The sequence below is a fragment of the Mercenaria mercenaria genome, chromosome 7 (assembly GCF_021730395.1).
Source record: "Mercenaria mercenaria strain notata chromosome 7, MADL_Memer_1, whole genome shotgun sequence".
Classification (NCBI taxonomy): Eukaryota; Metazoa; Mollusca; class Bivalvia; order Venerida; family Veneridae; genus Mercenaria; species Mercenaria mercenaria.
The window spans coordinates 41663968-41683555 of NC_069367.1; the positions used below are offsets into that span (position 1 = coordinate 41663968).

Here is a 19588-nt window from a genome sequence, read left to right on the forward strand (position 1 = left end):
GTTTTGCAAAACTGTCCTGCCCTTGCGGGAGTCTATCATTCCAGTGCGATAACATAGGATTCAACTGGAATCAAGAAGAATTTATATTGGATTTGCATAGTTATAAAGATATTTGTCTCGATTTAGCGTTAAACCCATACTTAATCGTGCAGATGGCGATATAATCAGTAGTGTAATGTAATATTAATGCGATATTCTATAAACAGCGACAGGTCCAGCATGTTATTGCAAACCAGTTGTTTCCTTTGTTGCTGATGGAAAATTGGGCAAAAATTAGCTTAATAATTATTCTCGCAATATATATTATTTTTTGTTTCACTGCGAAGATGACATGGATTTCTGAAGACGGTAGGTTGCATTTGTTTATGATTAAACAATGTTTTCTCAGAAATAAAAATAAGTAAAACAGTTTATAAATATAATTAACAAACACTTGATTTTTTCATTTAGTGATTAGAAAAGTCGAAATATATGTACAGAAATATATACAGAAATAATCTTATATACCAAACCGATAATATACTGCATTTTTTTTTGCGATACAGGTATATGTTCGTTAATGATAGGATGTACTAGCATGTCAAATCTCGAGGAGTTCAGACAACATTAGCTTAGTGTGTAAGGTCGATGATTTTAAATAACGCCGTTAGATTAAAACTTATTAATCAGTTAATTAAGAACACTGTCTGAAGTTTCAAAAATCAGATTAGATACTTAACCAAACTTGTTTTTATCAGTACTGGTATGCTGGGCTTATCTATTACTGTTAGTGATATTCTTGAATGATGAAACTCCAAACCACAAACAGACCTGGGTTTAATTATTTTCAAAAGTAATTAATTAATTGCAATTAAAATAGAAATGCTTCGATTAAATTACAATTATAATTACTTGTTTTTATCAGAAGTAATTAATTAATTACAATTATTTTAAGGAAAATAATTAATTATATTTAATTATTTGGCAATATATTCACAAATAGAATCATGATGTTACTATCAAAGACATGTTAATGATGCAGATTTATAAGTGCTTATTGAATTTCAAAAACATGAACACCTCAAAGTTTACTGTCTGTCAGTGAACATCATTCACAGATTTATGATGCAGTACTTGTCTATAAGTCCCTATTGCATTTGAAAAAACATTAATGCTTTAAAGTTACTGTCTGTTAGTGCCCTACTCTGTCAGTTTTATATCCTACATTGAACACAGAGCTTGTGAACACTTCTTACTTACCCACTCTATACAACTGATAGCATTAAATTCTCTTCCTTCAGGCTAATTATACCACCAGTTATTGTAATTAAATGGCTTAATATTCATCAATGGTCTATCAACAGTTTCGGGTTCATATCCAGATTACATCAACACCCCTTTAGATGACCAGCAAGTATGAAATTTATACCCCCAGGTGATACCAGCTACTGCACAATAACCTGTATTTTTGCCAATATTGAATTGCTAAATGTTTGTGACAGTTTGCTATATATGTAATTGAAGAGTAATTGAATTTAATTGACAATTATTTTGCATTTGTTTGAATTTTAATTAATTAATTACAATTAAAATAATTAATTTTTGTCTCAATTATTAACTATTTTCAGTTAATTGAAAAAACTGTAATTAATTACAATTAATTCAATTATAATTGTAATTCCACCCAGGCCTGACCACAAACCGCTTAATTTGGCCGTACCATAAGAAGATATATTTAAAAAAAAAGTATTTAAACATTCTGTTATGCATTCTATTTTAAAGTATTTACGCTGAATAAGTTTGGAAGTGGCTTCAGTTATTTTGCCTTTGTTCGGTTTCTTGTGTTCTTTAAATCCATGGATATGACTTTGTACTTCTGTATCGGTTTGTTTATATATAGACTTTTGTCAGTTTGGACAGTGTTTTGGAATAATTGATATTTTTACTCTGTCCAAATATCTAACTGTACACTAAAATGGCCAATGCTGTTGTTTCGCTTCCTTCGATCCTTCAAAAAAAGTCTTTATAGATAGTATATAAAAGTTAACAGTTAGATATCAGAGAAAAGAAACACAAACCACGGTGTCACATTTCCAAAGCTATCCCGGACAACACGCCGAAACATATTCACATAATATGATATAATACTGGCGAGCATTATTAATGAGGAAGGCTTAAGATGTTACACTAAACACTAGTGATTTACATATCAAATTTAATGTGTGCAAACGTCACACTGTAACAGTTGGAAAGACAAAAACACATGTTCACATGTCAGCAATAAATCAAAATAGTTATTTGGTTTTCACACACATTTGTTTTGGCATTTAGCCTATGGTAAATTCTACTGAAGGACCTTCCTATAACATTGAATAAATATTGATTAAATACAACTGCAAATTATATTGGATAGTTTATTGTATTGTTCTCTTACAAACAAAGTTGCAATTTCTAAAGAAATACGAGAGCAAGTCTGTTCTTAATTTTGATTAACATGCATAGTTACATACATGTAAATATTTATCGAAAATGTTTTGTTACTTCAAAGCAAACGTTAACCTGAATAATATAAATGATGAAGAAATATGTATGTTTATTTATTTTTTAGCTGTGATCACTCACCTTGCGTTTTCTGTCAATTGATGAATCTCTAAATTCAATTGATTGGAAGAAGTATTTTTGTTTATAAATTGCTATTCACAAATGTTTAAAAAAGTAAAGCTTCTAAATCTGAAACGTTAGCCTTGTTAAGTTGTTACTCTTTTGGATAAATGTGTTCCACTATTTCTGAAAAATATAGGTTGTTCAAATTAAAAATATCATCAAGATTCCTAGAGGTTCCATTAAAACATTCAATATTGTAAAATTGTTTTTCAGTGGACAAATTGAGCATGAAATCTAGTTCATAACTATACAAGAACAAATCAGCAATGAGTGGGACACAGTTATCCCATCGGGATACCATTTTTTAAATTTTTGATTACTAAGTTTTATTGCAAAATTTAATAAATGTGTTATCTAACAGCTGAAACCTTAGCGCTTCACAAACCTGACTACAACTCCATAATTCGTATTTGGAAAAAATGCTCTAGTTTCATTACATGCCAGACAATTAACATTTTCCCTTGCAAATGTTTTCTAAGTTGATGCTACCGGTTTTTCTGTATATCAGTATAAAGAGTAGAAAAGTCATAAGTTCTTTTTACGAGTATATTGGAAGTTACCATTTCTTATTTTCCTTTTATCAGACTTTCAGCAAAAAGACTTTCCGCCTATGAGTGAAAAGCTGAACAACTGGAATTGGAATTTCACAAAAACTTACCAACGGTTGGATACCACTCCTGAAGAAACGGTTGGTGATCATAGTTTATTTCTGTTTGAATGCCATCTTTCCTATAGAAAAACTTTGAGGCCGTCGGATGTCAAATTGAAGTTCAATGATGTGTTCACTTGAAACGTCTTTGGCATTTTTCGTAGCCAGCCTGCATTTTAAAACACAAGTCAGTTCTGCATTTCTTAGTTTTAAATGGCCAAAAGAATATTAATACTTTTTGTGAAAAAAATCAAAACAACATAATTGTATAATTCAGAAACCGATGCATTGGGTCCGCTGGGTTGTAGTCTACTTAATGTTTGGGACTATCCACCCAAAAATTTCAATTACTGTTTATTATTTTTATATTGTTTGCAATATGGCAACACGTTTTTAAAAAAGTGCTACTTTCAATTTGAAATGTTTGTAATACTTTTATTTCTGAGAATGTCTTGGGAACAAGTCAGGTACACATTTATTACCACACTAAAGAAGTATCTTTTATGTTGAGCAAAGTATGCATTTCCTTACAAAATAACGTCCAAAACATTTGTTTTCAGTAGTTTCACTGGTGCAAGTGCTACGAAATATGTCCAAGTGATTCATGTTACATTAAACGCATGTGTATCTATATACAGTACGTAGTAATAGTTGGAAGAAAATCAAATGATACTTTCGACATACGATTTTATAAAATAATATCTTGTGTTTTGATATAGGGTCCATTGAAAGTTTAAACAAAACATGTTCCCTTTATGGACATAATCAGGCATCATTATCCTTAATATGATGTTGGTTTGGAAATTTACACGTGGATAATATCAGTACAAGATGCTCCATTCTCATACACCGAAACACACAGTAACTACTAAAATAGATGCTAAAGTAAGGTTCTAGATGTAATGCAGTTGTTAAGAGATTCTTTCAAAGCATATACTGCATCTAGCAAAATAATGGCTATCTTTGTTTGATTAGGTTAGTTTTACTTATGAAAGAGAACTAAACGTGCGCTAAAATCATACATTTTTAGCAACACAGCGGCTATTATATGTAATATTTAGATAATCAGCCATTATAACTTGATGAAGTCATCGTTTTATTTTATAACCTTAAAATAATTTAGTCATTCGTGAAACGGTGATAATATGAATGTACCATACCAGTTAATGAAAACATAAAAGTTGAATTACTGTTTGAAATTCTATATAAGTCACCTTAGTGAATTTGGACTTGTAAACTCGCAGAGTGTATTCGCACATCATCTCCAGGAAGATCTGAGGTTGTATAAAATGAATAAAATACAGTGCAATTTTCACAAGGGATGAAAAAAATTTATAACAAATGCTTAATTTCGGAAGACTAGAACAGCCTAGATGTTGTCTAGACGTTCTCTGCTCAAATTATCGTAAATAAATGTAAATTGTGTTTGATTGTTTAATGTTTAACTAAAAATTGCAAATGATTAAAGGAAGTGATTTACATCTATCAATCTTAGTTGTACAATTGATACACAAGTCCAAAAATGGTGAATGATGCGAGTTTATTGGGTTGATATATTGTGTTATGGTCTTCACTCTAACAACCGAGCTTCAAATACAGCCCACTATTACAAAAACAATTAATATAAGCTATCTTAATATCAAACTGAATATGATGATTACTTCCTTACACTACATTGGCAAGCTGTAACGGCGCCACATCTGCTCCACCACTAATCTTTTCTGTCTTTAACTGATGTTTGATTGATTCTCTCCTTTCTATTAATATGTATTAAAGAAAATTAATCCTCTGTAGAGTGATAATTTCGTTCATGAAATCGATTGTCTATTGTTTCAGAACATTTTGATTCATAAGTCCGAAATTTTATAATTGGGACAATTGAGATCCCAGATAGTTTTCAAATATAGAAATATAAAATATACTGGACGTGTAGATGAGATAAAAATTACATGCTTTGTTCTAAAATCGGATTGTTTTTAAAATTATGCAAACGTAATCGACATATTTGACAAGACTGTGATAAACATATGTTTTAATGCAAAATTCGAGTTATTCATTCAGTTTACATATCCTATACCATTCAAATTAAGAGCCATACGCTTACACGCACTTAATTAGCTACAACTACAGGGATATTCTCCATATTATTATTCGTAAAATTTATGATTTAGATTAAGAACACTAAAGCGAAGCATGTACACGTATAAGTGAAATGACTACCTCTCTGATATGATAAATATATGATTAAGTGCAACACTTTTATTTCCCACAAGTGAGCCGTATACATGTAAGCGAAAACACACATCGAGGGCTGAGCGCGAAACTATTGTATCTTGTTCTTTATTTATATACAGTTACAATAGTTTCGCGCTCAGCCCACGACATGTATTCACATCGCTATCTTTCTAATATCATGATTCACTAATCTTTAAGAATTATTTTTTTTTACAGACACTTCTTTTTGCGTGTCTTTGTAAGTCTTTGTAGGTCTTTGCATGTCTTAGCATTTAGACTTCAGATTTAGATATGTTTATTTCCTTACAGGGACACCTGCCGTTTCTACAGAATTTCAAAAATCCTTGTTGGCGAGAAGCTGATTCAAACTCTAGCATGCGCATTCGATGTCTTCCTTATTTCTATCTCGTAGGTGCTTCTAAATGTGGAACTACAGATTTACACAGAAGACTGGTCATGCATCCTCTAATTTCAGAAAAATGTCGAAAAGAGCCTCACTGGATAGCAAGAAAACGATTTGCTGAAGGTAATGCTTTAAGATGTAATATGCTCACCATCATCAAAATATTTTCAGACAAAAACTTAAGTGTCCGTATAATTAAGACAGCCTTGTACGAAATCCATAGTTTACACATACGCATATTTATTATCAAATTAAGGTTAATTTATAGCCCATGTAATGGGATAAATGTTTTTATGTGTTTTGTAGTAAAACAGGAATTTTATCAGTGATTTAGAAGGTAGAGATCCATTTTGAAACTCGCAGAGTTGAAAGAAGCAAACCGATAAAGTATGGGATAAGTTTAACATAGCGCTTTTGTACTAAAACTAGCATCTAGTATCGTATCTAGTGTGACAACCTCTTCGATGAAACCGCCAATAAGCAAAATCGCATTGACCTGACATAACGTCTTATAACGTCATTTGAAATCTTATTCTATTCAAACAGAAGCGTTTTTCAAGATCTTGCAGGTTGTTGACAACGTGACTTTTTTCTCACTTTCCTCGAAAAAAGATCCCAAAAATGCTCTGTGGGATCAAGATCTGGGAAATATGAGGGCCTTGACAAAACATGAACTTTTTGTCCTGCAAGAAATCGTATTTATGAGCAGCTATACATGCTCTGGCGTAATCATGCACAAAATTGCACGGTTGCCGAAGAAATGAAACTGCAGCTAAACGCAGTACCTCATTCACATAACGCTGAACAATTCAAATCAACATGGTTAGTTTTTCTTCCATCTATAATTTCAGCATAGAACATGATCCTTCCGCAATCTAAATGGTTATTAGCAAAGATTTCCCCTTTCAACGATGAACACGAATCCTACCATCTCTAAAACTAAAGCCACCTGAAAACAACATGGCTGAGAACATGATCCTCCTGTTATTAAACGATTTTCAGCAAAAATTTCCCTTTCTACGATAAGCACGAGTCCTACTGTCTGTAAAACTAAATTTGAAGCAAAAATAACGCCTCGAACAACGCAGATTTAACATACGATTACGTCCGGTTAGGATACTTCAACAAACAGCCGAAACTATGTCGGTTTGCAAACGTTTCAATACTTCTTGCGTACCGTGCCGTACACGTCGCCGTTTTGGAACGTTGGCGTAAATGCGTAAGGGTAAGATAACGGTCTTGCCTAGCTGTAGTTTCCCCTCGGTCTACCTGACCTGGGCCTGTGAGAAAAATCTCCAGTGTGTCGAATTTGAACATTGAGACATGAAATTGTATTCCTATGACACTTTACTTGCGTGCAACGTTATGAACGGCACATCTAGAGGCTTACTCTCTAACGGTACTAGCGCTTGCAGTCTCTTGTGGCCTCGGTATTTGTGATAAAATTTAGAATACATGGTTTCTTGTTAGATACCCGTTCGACATTGAAATCACAAGAAAAGACTGATGCATGGTGTCAACGTGCAAAATATTGCATTCTAGAGTACGTCAGATCATAGGACAGTGAAAATAGCAAAATGACCTCAACTGAGTTAACTTTAATGGTATCTGTGCTGAAAATTTGACAAACATCGGTCGACTTGTTACAAAGTTACACGAGAAAGAGACATGCACGCTTTCTTTTATGACTGAGTACTATTTTATCATTAAATATTGATTTTAATCAAGAAATCGTCATGCATATATTTAAGTAACTCATATGTTTATGAATAATACATAATAATAATACTACGACTATTAATGTAGACTTGCAATCACAAAGGTTATTTCAAAATATGACACTTTGGAATAATATTTCTTTAAAACGTTTGCTTTGTATCTGGACCAAAGAGAAACTAGTACGGAAGGGCCTTTTAATACAACACTGTTTTGATGTTGTTTTATATATATTAATCTGATGTAATTTATCTTAATTCGATATAATATAAAAATAGGGCAACATTTCAGTCAATATGCAGTTTACGGACATTGTAGTAAGTCCTATATACTAAATACTATTTGGTAAATATCTCACTGCAAGCATATGTAATTGCTCTTTATCATACAATTCTTTAATTTTATTTTGAAAAATAATTGCTGACTATAAAATATACAACTTCTCAACTTCTTTATATTTAAATGCTATAATTCTCACTCCAAATATATCAGAGAACGATGCAATTGTATAATAATTATTATTTTTAAGGGTATTTGTTCATTTCAGGTAAAAGTAGAAATCTTTCAGACTACCTGGCATATTACGACAGGGCTGTGAAGAGAGATATATCAAGAATAGAGACAAATGGCTACCATAACGCTATATTTGGTATATTTTAAACTTATTTTCCGTATTTATACTGACGTTTGGTTGAAATTAAACTGTTTATTAAATAACCTATCCAAACTTTTTTTCTGAAGCAAAACTTACGAGACCACGTTGTTCAAATATTTATAAGAATCAATGATATGCTGTGAAGTGCTCAAGTGTAAGATTTGACTTGCTTTATCGTGACCTTGATAGTGTTTTCTTTGATCCTAAATTTGTTTCACAGTTTAGCTTCTGTAAAGTTATCAAGTAAATACGTTTACGGTTCAACCAGTTTTGATTTATACAAGTATATTTTTACGCGTGCATATATGTGTTTTTAAAATGTGTACCTATGGTTTCTTTTATGTGTAAGGGGGAGTAATTTTCATACTGTCTCATATAATACAGGAATATTGTGGAGGTTTAAAGTTGAAGTTATGCGCAAGTTAACTTGTTTAAACTCCCCTGTTGTGTTTTTGCAACTTATATATTTCCATGTCGGTGCCCTGTTGTGTGTGTCTGTGTCAGTTATTTTTATGTTATTGTTGGACCTTCGTCTTCGTTTCTAGACTTTACGTTATTGGTTAAAAATACTAATGATTAATATTTAAACGGCATTATATTGGCATTAAAATCACCACGGCTGTGCTGGTATGCAACTGACAAAATATATGTATAAATCATGAAACCTTCACATACATTAATATTGTCTTGCAAATTGAAGGTTGTACAAATTATAATAGCTGGAATACTAATTTGTTTACAAGGAAATGACAATGAACGAACACATGGTTTTACTTTTTAGTACGTTACATCACATGAGAACAACTACTTGAGTCAGACAAACGTCAAGAGTGACCCAAAATGATTTTATTCTTGTTTCACACAATTATGTCGTTCAAAAAAGTGTTTGTTTCTTATTCTATATTCATGCTAGGAAAAACAGCAGCCAGTTACATTATATACATCAGCAATAGCTGGCCAAAATATGTCCTTCAATACATGACGACACTCGAAGATCTATCGCCGAGCACCGACGAGATGAGTTTTGGGAACTTTATAAAAATAAGAAATTCTATGACACTGCACGTTGAAACGTTCGTTCGTGTTCATGGTGATTTCAACATTTGCCATGGGATGTTTTACTGTAAATGATGCTAATACGATGATAGACACTTGTCTTGCATATGAATAGTCACATTTATCATGCATATAAATTGGTATGTGTAGTTACAATATAACCACCTGTATTAAGACGTAGCAAACATACACATTCTTATATTTCAGGTGATTGTAGCACTTCCAGTTTTTTTGACAACAGCTATTTGCTACGAGCAGAGAAAAGCAATAATATGACGACACCCCCTTTTACAAACGCAAATGTGATTTATAACTTGAATCCACACGCAAAAATTATCATTATAGTGAGAAATCCAATATCAAGGTAATTGTGAAATATTTGTCTGAGATTTTCTTACTTCTTTACTTAAAGACTTCAATAATACTTAATGGAATGAAATTGAACCTCAGTGGACAGGAGTATTTTTCATGACAATATAGCGTAGCTACATTATATATTTAAAATACATCAATAGTGATCTGGTTTTCAATATTCGTTTTAGAGAATCAGATGATTTCAAAATTTAGCCATTTATTAATTACTCTTATCATTTATTTTTTAAGACTTCAATTTACTGACGTATACCTGTACGAAAATTTCGAATTAATAAAGTAGAACGCTTTTCTCATTTAAACACATATGTTAGCAAAATCATGTTTCTGCAATGTTACGTGTTACCCATGTTACACATGAATATGAAAAATTTACATTAAAAACTTACTTGTTTTCACAAAAATGGAAAATGAAATCTGATTAAATTATTTATATTAATTTGTTAATTGATTATTCTTTACAAACGCTCCAATTACTTCATCACTTTAAATGTGCTTTGAAATATGTCTTTCATTCATCATTTATCCCTCGATAGAAAACTGTTTAACTATTTGAATACATCAGTGTACAAATTCATTCATCTTCTTCAAATTTCAAGTTTGTCACTTAGTGTTATTGAAGGTATAGGCGCCACTTCGTGAAAAACAATATTTTATTGTGTCAACGAATACAAATATAGTCATTTTATTTTACTGTACCCGAACCAAAACTAAAAAAGATTTAAAGATAAAAATGTAATTACCTGCAATCTTAGAGCTTCCTTTACATTAAAAGCGTCGACGGGATCAGAAAGTCATGGTTCCAACGGCGGACGGGGGGCACATTTGCCATTTTTCAACCATTGAAGAATACTAAACATACTTGTCAACTTTAGATAGTCTGGATAGTTTCTGATGTGTTTTAACATGTATCAACGTATTCGTGATAACGATTAGAATTACGAAAATTATTATTGATCAATTTCATGCTCTGTTGAATGTTAAAAGAATTATTTGCACGTGCAATTGTTGTTAAATTCACATCAATGTTCTTGGGTGACTCCATATCAAAAAATAGGAAAGTTTCCAAACAAAAAGCAAAATCTCCTCTTAAAGGTCCATTACTAAGGGAAAGTGAGTTGGCAATTTTTTTCACAGCCAGTGCATAGACTTCTGCAAGACACTAAATAATGAAGATTGGCAGGTCAAAATTTACAGAAGGTCTTTGGAACTCAAAGAAATGTATGTGTATTATGTTGAAATTTCAATGAATCGACAGAATGACCCCCCAGGTCTTTTTAACTTTCTTCATACTTCATAGAAAAATAATTGTACATATACTGCGATTTATTTCGAATTTCTACATACCAACTTTCATTTTCCAATAAAATGAAATAGTTTCTGTGCTTTTTAAAAGAAATCAAAATGTTCACTTTCCTTAGTATTGGACCTTTAAATTGTTATTCTAATTCTTATGTTCAAGGATTTTTGAAAAATCACATTTTTATTATATCAGATTGAAAGAAACTAACTTATTGCAAATATCCTTTCCTTCCCTGAAGCTGAAATCCGCTTTTTTGATTAGTAGTTGATTACATCTTTATACGTGTACTTCATTAAAATCGTCTGAAATTGTTTCAAAGTTATAGATAATTGTGCCTGGAGTAATTTCAATTGTGAATTACGGTGAAAAATCACATTAAAGTAACTTTTATAACGTTTAAAATAGTTTGTATATTTGCGCCACTAAATGGGAAACCTTTTTAACCTATCTACTCTTTGTTCAGCACTTTCTTTTTTTTTCTTCTCCGGGGCCGCCCATCTTAGACGACGACGCAAACACATCAATATACCACTAAATTAATATTTCGAAATAAATTGCAAACCACTTCTATTTTTAAGAGCGTTAAAGTAACAGTGAGAAATAATAAATGTTAAAACCAGATTATTTCTGATGCAATATAAAAGTGCTTATCATATTTTATGCACTGTTATACTAAATTATAACATGGAATTGAGACCAGTCAACAATGCCTAACCTTGGATGACGTTAAATAAGTTAGAAACAAATGTCTAATTTATACAATGTCTTAGTCATTTGAACGCAAACCAATGATGTTTGGCAGTAGAAGTGCGATATATGGTCAAAGAATGGCAGCTAATACAATCTGTTACCTTTAATTACAATTTTCAGTTCAAGCGTTTTAAACATTGGAATTCTTTTCCTCGGACACATCTTTAGTTCTATATAGTTGAAACTGGGTGTATAACAACCACTTTAGCTCGGAGACGAAATATGAATATAATGCATTTGCTCTAAAAGACTGACTATAGATAGAGTCCCAGTACTGTTTAATTCATAGTATAGTCACTGCATGTATAATATAAGGATACAACTATATGTACGATCTGTTCTAAATCATACTGTTTACAGAAACTGTAGCGACAGTTTGTTTAATTTCTGTCGAACAACATTCCTTATTTCAGATTTAGTCATACGTTATCAAGTTATCTTTACTAAGGAAGCATTTTTGAAATTTATGAAGGTAATTGTTGTCGAACAATAATGAGAATCTACTAATGAACAAAAAAAAGAAACATGATTTTGACAGTCCAGTCTCCACTGGTATCCCACTGGTTTGAACCAATGTCCTTTTGCTTGTGAATCCAGTGTACTAAGGGCTCAACATACTGGGGGAACGGTGGTTGCAGATTAAAATTTTAGGTTTTGTATATATCTTCTGGCCCTGGTGCAGGTACACGGAAAACTTGGCATATGTTTCGTTGGGAGATCGTGGGCCCTGCAGATAAATTTTGGAATTCAGTGAGACAAATTTCTGCATTAAAGTCATTTCAGGCAAAACAATTCGAGCAATTTAAATTGAAATAGTACACTTTTCTAGACTGAGTCATCGGAATTCTTGTAGGGTAGAGTTAGAGGTCTTTCCGAGAAAGTTTGAAATTCACTAAACAAACTGGTGTTATACATTTGAATCTGTTTCAAAGAAACAAAACTAAGTATGTATTTCTTTACTATAACAATTTTTGAATTTATCAAAGACGAACAGTCCATTTTAAAATGATCTAGATATACAATTGTAAGCAAAATTGACTATGGTTTGTGTACAAAAGAAGTATATATCTTGATGGATCTTGATGACCCTGGATCGCTCACTTGAGTAATATCAGCTACATGTTTCAAATGTCAAACTGATGCTAAAATATTAAAGAAGTAGATCAGTTGGTCACGTTCAAGGTCACTGAAAGTCAGTTTTAAGATCGCTGGGCAAAACTGTATGTCATCCAAATTTCAAGACTGTATCTAAAAAAAAACAAAAATATACGTCAGTATGTCAAGGTCAAAGTCAAGTGATCCCTACTTACTTTGGGTCATCAGGTAATTATTTTTAACAGACTAGGAATTAAGACCAGAAAAGTTTGAAGTATTTTTCACTATATAACTCATATAACAAGTGACCAGGGCGGGGTCTCTTTTTGCCCCAGGAACATAATTTGAACAATCTTGTTAGAAAACCACTAGGCAATGCTGCATACCAAATATCAAAGGCCTAGGCCTAGTTTTTTCCTATATAAGTCTATGTAAAATTTGGGACCCCTTGGTAGAGGACCACTGGATGATGTTACATACCAAGTATCAAAGCCCTAGGCCCTGTGGTTTTTCAAAGTTCCCCTATTTAAATATTTGTTAACCATGTGACACCCAAAGAGGGGCCATATTTGACCCTAGGAGAATAATTTGAACAATCTTGGTAGAGGACCACTAGATGATGCTACATGCCAGATATAAAAGCCCTATGACCTGTGATTTTGGACGAGATGATTTTTAAAGTTTTTCCTTTCGGTTGCCATGACAACCAGAGTTCTGTATGGAATTCAATCTTTTAACAATATTTAAAGAAGACCATCCAAGGAACATCCCCGTGATGTTTCATCAAAATTGGCTGGTGGTTTAGGAGGAGATGTTGTTTAAAGGAAAATGTGGATGGAAAGACGACGGACGGACGTACTACGGACGGACGCCAGACGGAGAGCGATCACAATAGCTCACCCTGAGCTCACAGTTTAGCTAAAAATAATTGAATCGGCATTTGAAATAGTTACAGTTGACTGTGCCACCAAACAACGGACACATTTCACTTTGTCTGTTAGTGAAAAATACGCAAGGAATAATTTTCACGGAAATACATATATATGACCGGAGAAGGTTTATTGTGAAACATCCATTATAAGTTTGCTGTAAGTGCAACATAGAAATATTTTGATATACAAATCAAAGGCATTTCTCATTTATTATATGAAATAAATGTTCGTGCATATCATCATAATTATCTTAAAGTAATATACATGTATGTACTAGAATGATCTTGGATGCTAAGTGTGATGAAAATGATTTTTTATAGATCTAACAAAACAAAACAAAACAAACAAAAAAAAAAAACAACAAAAAAAACAAAAAAACAAGGCATCAGCCCCAGTGTAGGGACATCACTTTCAATTGATATAAGTTCTACAGTGCAGAAGTAACATACAATAGGTCGCCATTTTTCGTTTACATGTTTTTCATTTGAGAAATATTCTTTCAGACTGTATTCGGACTATATCTATTTTAACAAAAAAATTGCCAGTGCAGCAGATTTCCACAGTAGAGTTGTGTCTATGATTGGCTCATTTACCAGCTGCTTGAAGATTCACAGTTTACGTTACTGTGCATTTTTCTTGGATTATACGGTAAGACAGCAAACTGTATTGGACAATTACATAACGTTACTTGTGTTTGCGTATTTAATTAAAGTAGAACGCGACACTTTGCGAACTTTCGAGTATCGTCTTGACATGTGTAAAGTTGACCATATTTCAAACAAGGTGCAGTTTATTTTATACCAATAGAGCCAACCAGTTTTCGAACACGAGACGTCAAAGTTGACCACCGAAGCCCGTTTTTGAAATTGACGTGGCCGCGTATCCTTGGCAACTGTTACGGGTACTGCAACGGCACCAGCCAACAAATTCTCTTGAATTATACACTATTCGACGATTATTATTTTTTCCTTTATGTTGATATAAAAATCATTGTTTTACGCCGACAAATATTTGACAAATGGAAAGAAAATCGCCGTTTTTGACTAAATATTGACGTTCAGTTTCGCAGCATTTTTCGGCTTTAAATCAGTATATTAAAAAATTCATGAATTAAATTTTTGATTTTTTTAATACACGGTGTTTAAAATGTATACCGAGTCCAAATGACAAATAAAATTTGGGGGTCACCGACTTAGGTTTTTCGGTACATGTGATTTTATTTCCCCCACCCCCCATGTGTAAATTGTGTACCGTAAACTGACGTCTGCAGATTCGTTCGAGACATCATAATTCGGCCATTTTTGAAAATTGCTTTAAATATATTTTCTATTTAATAATGATTATTTTTACATCTTTTTCTTATTCAAAGTACCAATTAACAAGTTTTCCGTTATAATACTCTGCTAAAATGAAGAATTCATACATATGCAATTGTGTAGATTGTTTGGAGATTTCACATTTGAAACAAAAAATAAAGCATCATTATTGTAAAATATCATAGACCAGTATTATACAACAGCTCTATATATTTTTAAGTTTGCCCATCAAGGGAGTAAAGCTTGATTATTTCATGTTTTTCTTGATATTATCCCTAATCCTCCATAAGCACGCACGCACGCACATCTCAATGTCATACATTTTTACTATTTCGTTTCTTACTTCTCCAGCCTAATAACATATGGCAGTACGATTAGTTTCCATGGGCTTATCCTGTTAATTATTCGCTCCATGCAAATGTTCGCATATTTTGAGGGTGGGATTTTGTTTTACTAGTCAGAGTTAATTTTTTTATTATTTTGAAATTTTATAGCAAAGGGCACTATTTGAGATATGAGTTCCATGACAATCATGATATAAGAGGTTTCGCTTTGAATACTATCCCAAAGTTACATAAACGCGTAAGCGTAGCTTTATAAAATTCCGACGAGTGAACTGCTGAATGTTGACATCTCAGACGCTTATTAAAACAAAAGAAATCTTACACATATACATGTACTCGTACAAATCCTAGTATCTCGTAAAAACGAAAACAGGACTAGCAAGTTTGAGCCGCCGGTCCTACGTACAAAGTTACGATTCTTGAGTCACTCATATAGATAATGGCAACATAGAATTATACATGTTGAACCGCATTCAACCGCTGTTGAGTTACAGCGAGTTTCAATCACAACCACTGTTTTCTGTCTTTCTTTTACCCCACCCGCTTAGCTCAGTTCTATGAATCGTTTGTTCGATCCCTGGGTAGGGCGTGACAATTTGGTAGAAAGTATCTGTCCGAAATCATTCGTCCTCCACCTCCAATTTTATGTGGTGAAGTTGGAAGTTACTTGTTGAGAATACAGACTCCAGGAACACTGGTAAGGTTAACCGCCTATCGTAACAGAAAACAGCGCTAAACCCAAAACAAACAATCAATTTTCTTTCTTTTTTATACGCCCGTTTGAAAAACGGGACGTATTATGGGAACGCCCCTGGCGGGCGGATGGGCGGGCGGCCGGCGTCCACAGACTTTGTCCGGAGCATATCTTCTACATGCATGGAGGGATTTTGATAAAACTTGGCACAGTTGTTTACCATCATGAGACGGAGTGTCATGGGCAAGAACCAGGTCCCTAGGTCTAAAGTAAAGGTCACACTTAGAGGTCAAAGGTCAAATTCAAGAATGACATTGTCCGGAGCATATCTTCTTCATACATGGAGGGATTTTAATGAAAGTTGGCACAATTGTTCATCATCATGAGACGGAGTGTCCTGCGCAAGAACCAGGTCTAGGTCTAAGGTTAAGGTCACACTTAGAGGTCAAAGAATACAAGAATGAAAACTTTGTCCGGAGCATTTTTTCTTAATGCATGGAGAAATTTTGATATAACTTGGCACAAATGTTCACCACCACGAGGCGGAGTGTCAGCGCAAGAACCAGATCCCTAGGTCTAAGGTCAAGGTCACACTTAGAGGTCAAAATATACAAGAATAAAAACCTTGTCCGGAGCATTTCTTCTTCATGCATGGAAGAATTTTGATATAACTTGGCACAAATGTTCACCACCATGAGGCAGAGTGTCATGCCCAAGAACCAGGTCCCTAGGTCTAAGGTCAAGGTCACACTCAGAGGTCAAAGGATACAAGAATGAAAACCTCCGGAGCATTTCGTCTTCATGCATAGAGGGATTATGATATAACTTTGTACAAATGTTCATCACCATGAGGCAGAGTGTCATGCGCAAGAACCAAGTCCCTAGGTCTAAGGTCAAGGTCACAATTAGAGGCCAAATGTCAGATACAAGAATGACTTTGTCCGAAGCATTTCTTCTTCATGCATGGAGTGATTTTCATATAACTTGGCACAATTATACATCATCATGAGACGAAGTGTCATGCGCAGTTTCCTTCTTTAGAATTACTTCCCTTTGTTGTTACTATATATAGCTTATATTGTAACTTTTTCATTACTAGTCGTAGGAAAAAATCGAGATCACTTTTCTGTAGTACAGCATGCATGCTACATCCAGTTTTGAGGTGTATTTTGACCAATCTCTACCTGGTAATGATTTTTTAGTGGACTTACAATTTTTTTTATTTATTATTTTTTTTTTATTATTATTATTTTTTATTTTTATCTTTTTTTTTAACATTAACTTCCCTTAGTTGTTACTATAAATAACTTATATTGTAACTTTTTATAATTGACCGTAGGGAAAAACCAAGACCACTTTTCTGTGGTACAACATAGATGTTTCTTTCCAATTTTAGGTGTATTTTAAGTTATCTCTACCTGGTAAGGAGTTTTTTTGTGGACTTAGAAAAATAAAAGACTTACAATGATTACTAAACAACCAGAGTAAAATAATTTGCTGTGACGGGCGTATATTGTGACATTCTGGCACTCTTGTTATTTTATGGAATATTTAACATTTTTAGCAGAGTATTTACTCCTATTTGTTATGTTTGATAAGTTTCTAATGTTAGGAAAACTATTAGATATGGAATATGTTTCTATTATGTGTCTATGAATACAAGGATAACCTTTCTAAAAACACATCTCTGGAGAGCTAAAACCTCTTTGTAAAGGATGGTGTTTCTATCTAGCGTTGTTAAATAAATTAACCTTTTCAGAGCAACAGTCTCTGTACAGCAAATGTATTCTGTTACCCCGTGGTTGCACTTTATTTGGAATCGGGGTGTCTGACTACTCTCCAAACAAAATATTTTCAAAACGTAAAATTTATAATAAAGTTAAATAAATTTATGATGTTTATTCCAACATGATGATATAACGACATCAGGGCTTTTTATTTTTTCTACAGTTGTATTAACTTCGGCAATTAGCATTTTTTTCCAAGTTATATGTTATGCTAAAATGAATATTTCTCATTTTCACATACGCTTTACTTCTCGCACTGTGCCGATGTTGGCTATGCTCTATATACCCCAGTGTTATTTTTTGACCCCGCTTCCTTAAGAAAACACAGTTCTGTATGTAACCATTTTACGCATAGATGATACGTGACGGGAATAGAGGCACGTAAAGGAATTCTATACGGGTACAGGTACGGGTACAAAAAAGGTTAAAATGCGCATTATATGAAGAATATGTTGGATTTTATATTAAACAAAATGTCGAAACGGAACCCAATAACGTCAACTTAGGCGCATTCCACCTTAATTATAGCAGATTTTGTCCACGCAAAAAGATACCAAACGCTTCGGATTTTTTGCGCCAGTGGCACGTTATATATTATAATGAAATGTATTTAGATTTTACTTATTAATATGCCTTTCATCATTGTTTTATATATAAACGTCTTGCCATGGAACAAAATGTTTGTTCTTGTTTTGTGTAAAGGTCTTTGAGGACCAGTAAAACACTAAATGGTGCAGCTGATAAGCTAAACACAATGGCCGAATTATGATGTTTCGAACGTATCTGCAGACGTCGAATTACGATACAACATTTACACATGGAGGTGGGGGAAATAAAATCAAATGTACCGAAAAACTTGAGTCGGTGACCCCCAAATTTTATTTGTCGTGCAGACTCGATATAGATTTTAAACACCATTTATTTAAAAAAAATCAAAAATCTAATTAATGGATTTTTAAATATGCCACTTTAAAGCCGAAAAATGCAGCGAAACTGAACGTCAATATTTAGTCGAAAACGGCGATTTTCTTTCCATTTGTCAAATATTTGTCGGCGTAAAACAATGATTTTTATATCAGCATAAAGGAAAAAATAATTATCGTCGAATAATGTATAATTTTAGAAAACTTGTTGGCTGGTGCCGTTGCAGTACTCGTAACAGTTGCCAAGGATACGCGGCGACGTCAGTTTAAAAAACGGGGTTTGGTGGTCAACTTTAACGTCTCGTGTACAAAAACTGATTTGCTCTAGTAGTATAAAATAAACTGCATCTTGTTTGATATATGATCAACTTTACACATGCCAAATTTCAAGACGCTACTCGAAAGTTCGCAGTGTCGCGTTCTACCTTAAGGTGATTTTTTTTGTACTTTTAATGGAAAACTATTCCTATATAGTAAGACTCTATGCTGCGTAAACCATTGAAGCTTTATGCGTTACAGCGGCAAATCAATGTAATTAAATGTTTTTACGAGATTTTACGACACATTTAAGGTATTTCAGCAAGTTCGGGTAATTTTTTCTACGATGTAGAATTTGATTAAACACTGATTTTTCAAAACTTCGGAATATAGATCTACTTAGAAAATGCGGCAAATAAAAAAAACAGGGTTGTGTGCTTGATCTTTTACCAGATCG

General features: G+C 33.2%; 1 protein-coding gene across 1 annotated transcript; it reads left to right on the plus strand.

The window, feature by feature from the left end:
• Positions 1-230: 230 nt before the first annotated feature.
• LOC123555898 (carbohydrate sulfotransferase 15-like) lies at positions 231-9961 on the plus strand. Its single transcript, XM_045346486.2, has 5 exons — positions 231-348; positions 3228-3331; positions 5837-6053; positions 8194-8295; positions 9565-9961. Exons 1-5 carry the CDS (start codon positions 255-257, stop codon positions 9723-9725), a joined length of 678 nt encoding a protein of 225 aa, XP_045202421.2. The 5' UTR covers positions 231-254; the 3' UTR covers positions 9726-9961.
• The last annotated feature ends 9627 nt before the right edge of the window (positions 9962-19588 follow it).

Bases quoted from the DNA above. Each gene is read 5' to 3' on its own strand.
- LOC123555898 (XM_045346486.2), top strand. From the start codon at position 255: ATGGAAAATTGGGCAAAAATTAGCTTAATAATTATTCTCGCAATATAT. The intron at 6,054-8,193 runs GTAATGCTTTAA...TGTTCATTTCAG, and splicing joins AAGAAAACGATTTGCTGAAG to GTAAAAGTAGAAATCTTTCA. The intron at 8,296-9,564 runs GTATATTTTAAA...CTTATATTTCAG, and splicing joins CTACCATAACGCTATATTTG to GTGATTGTAGCACTTCCAGT.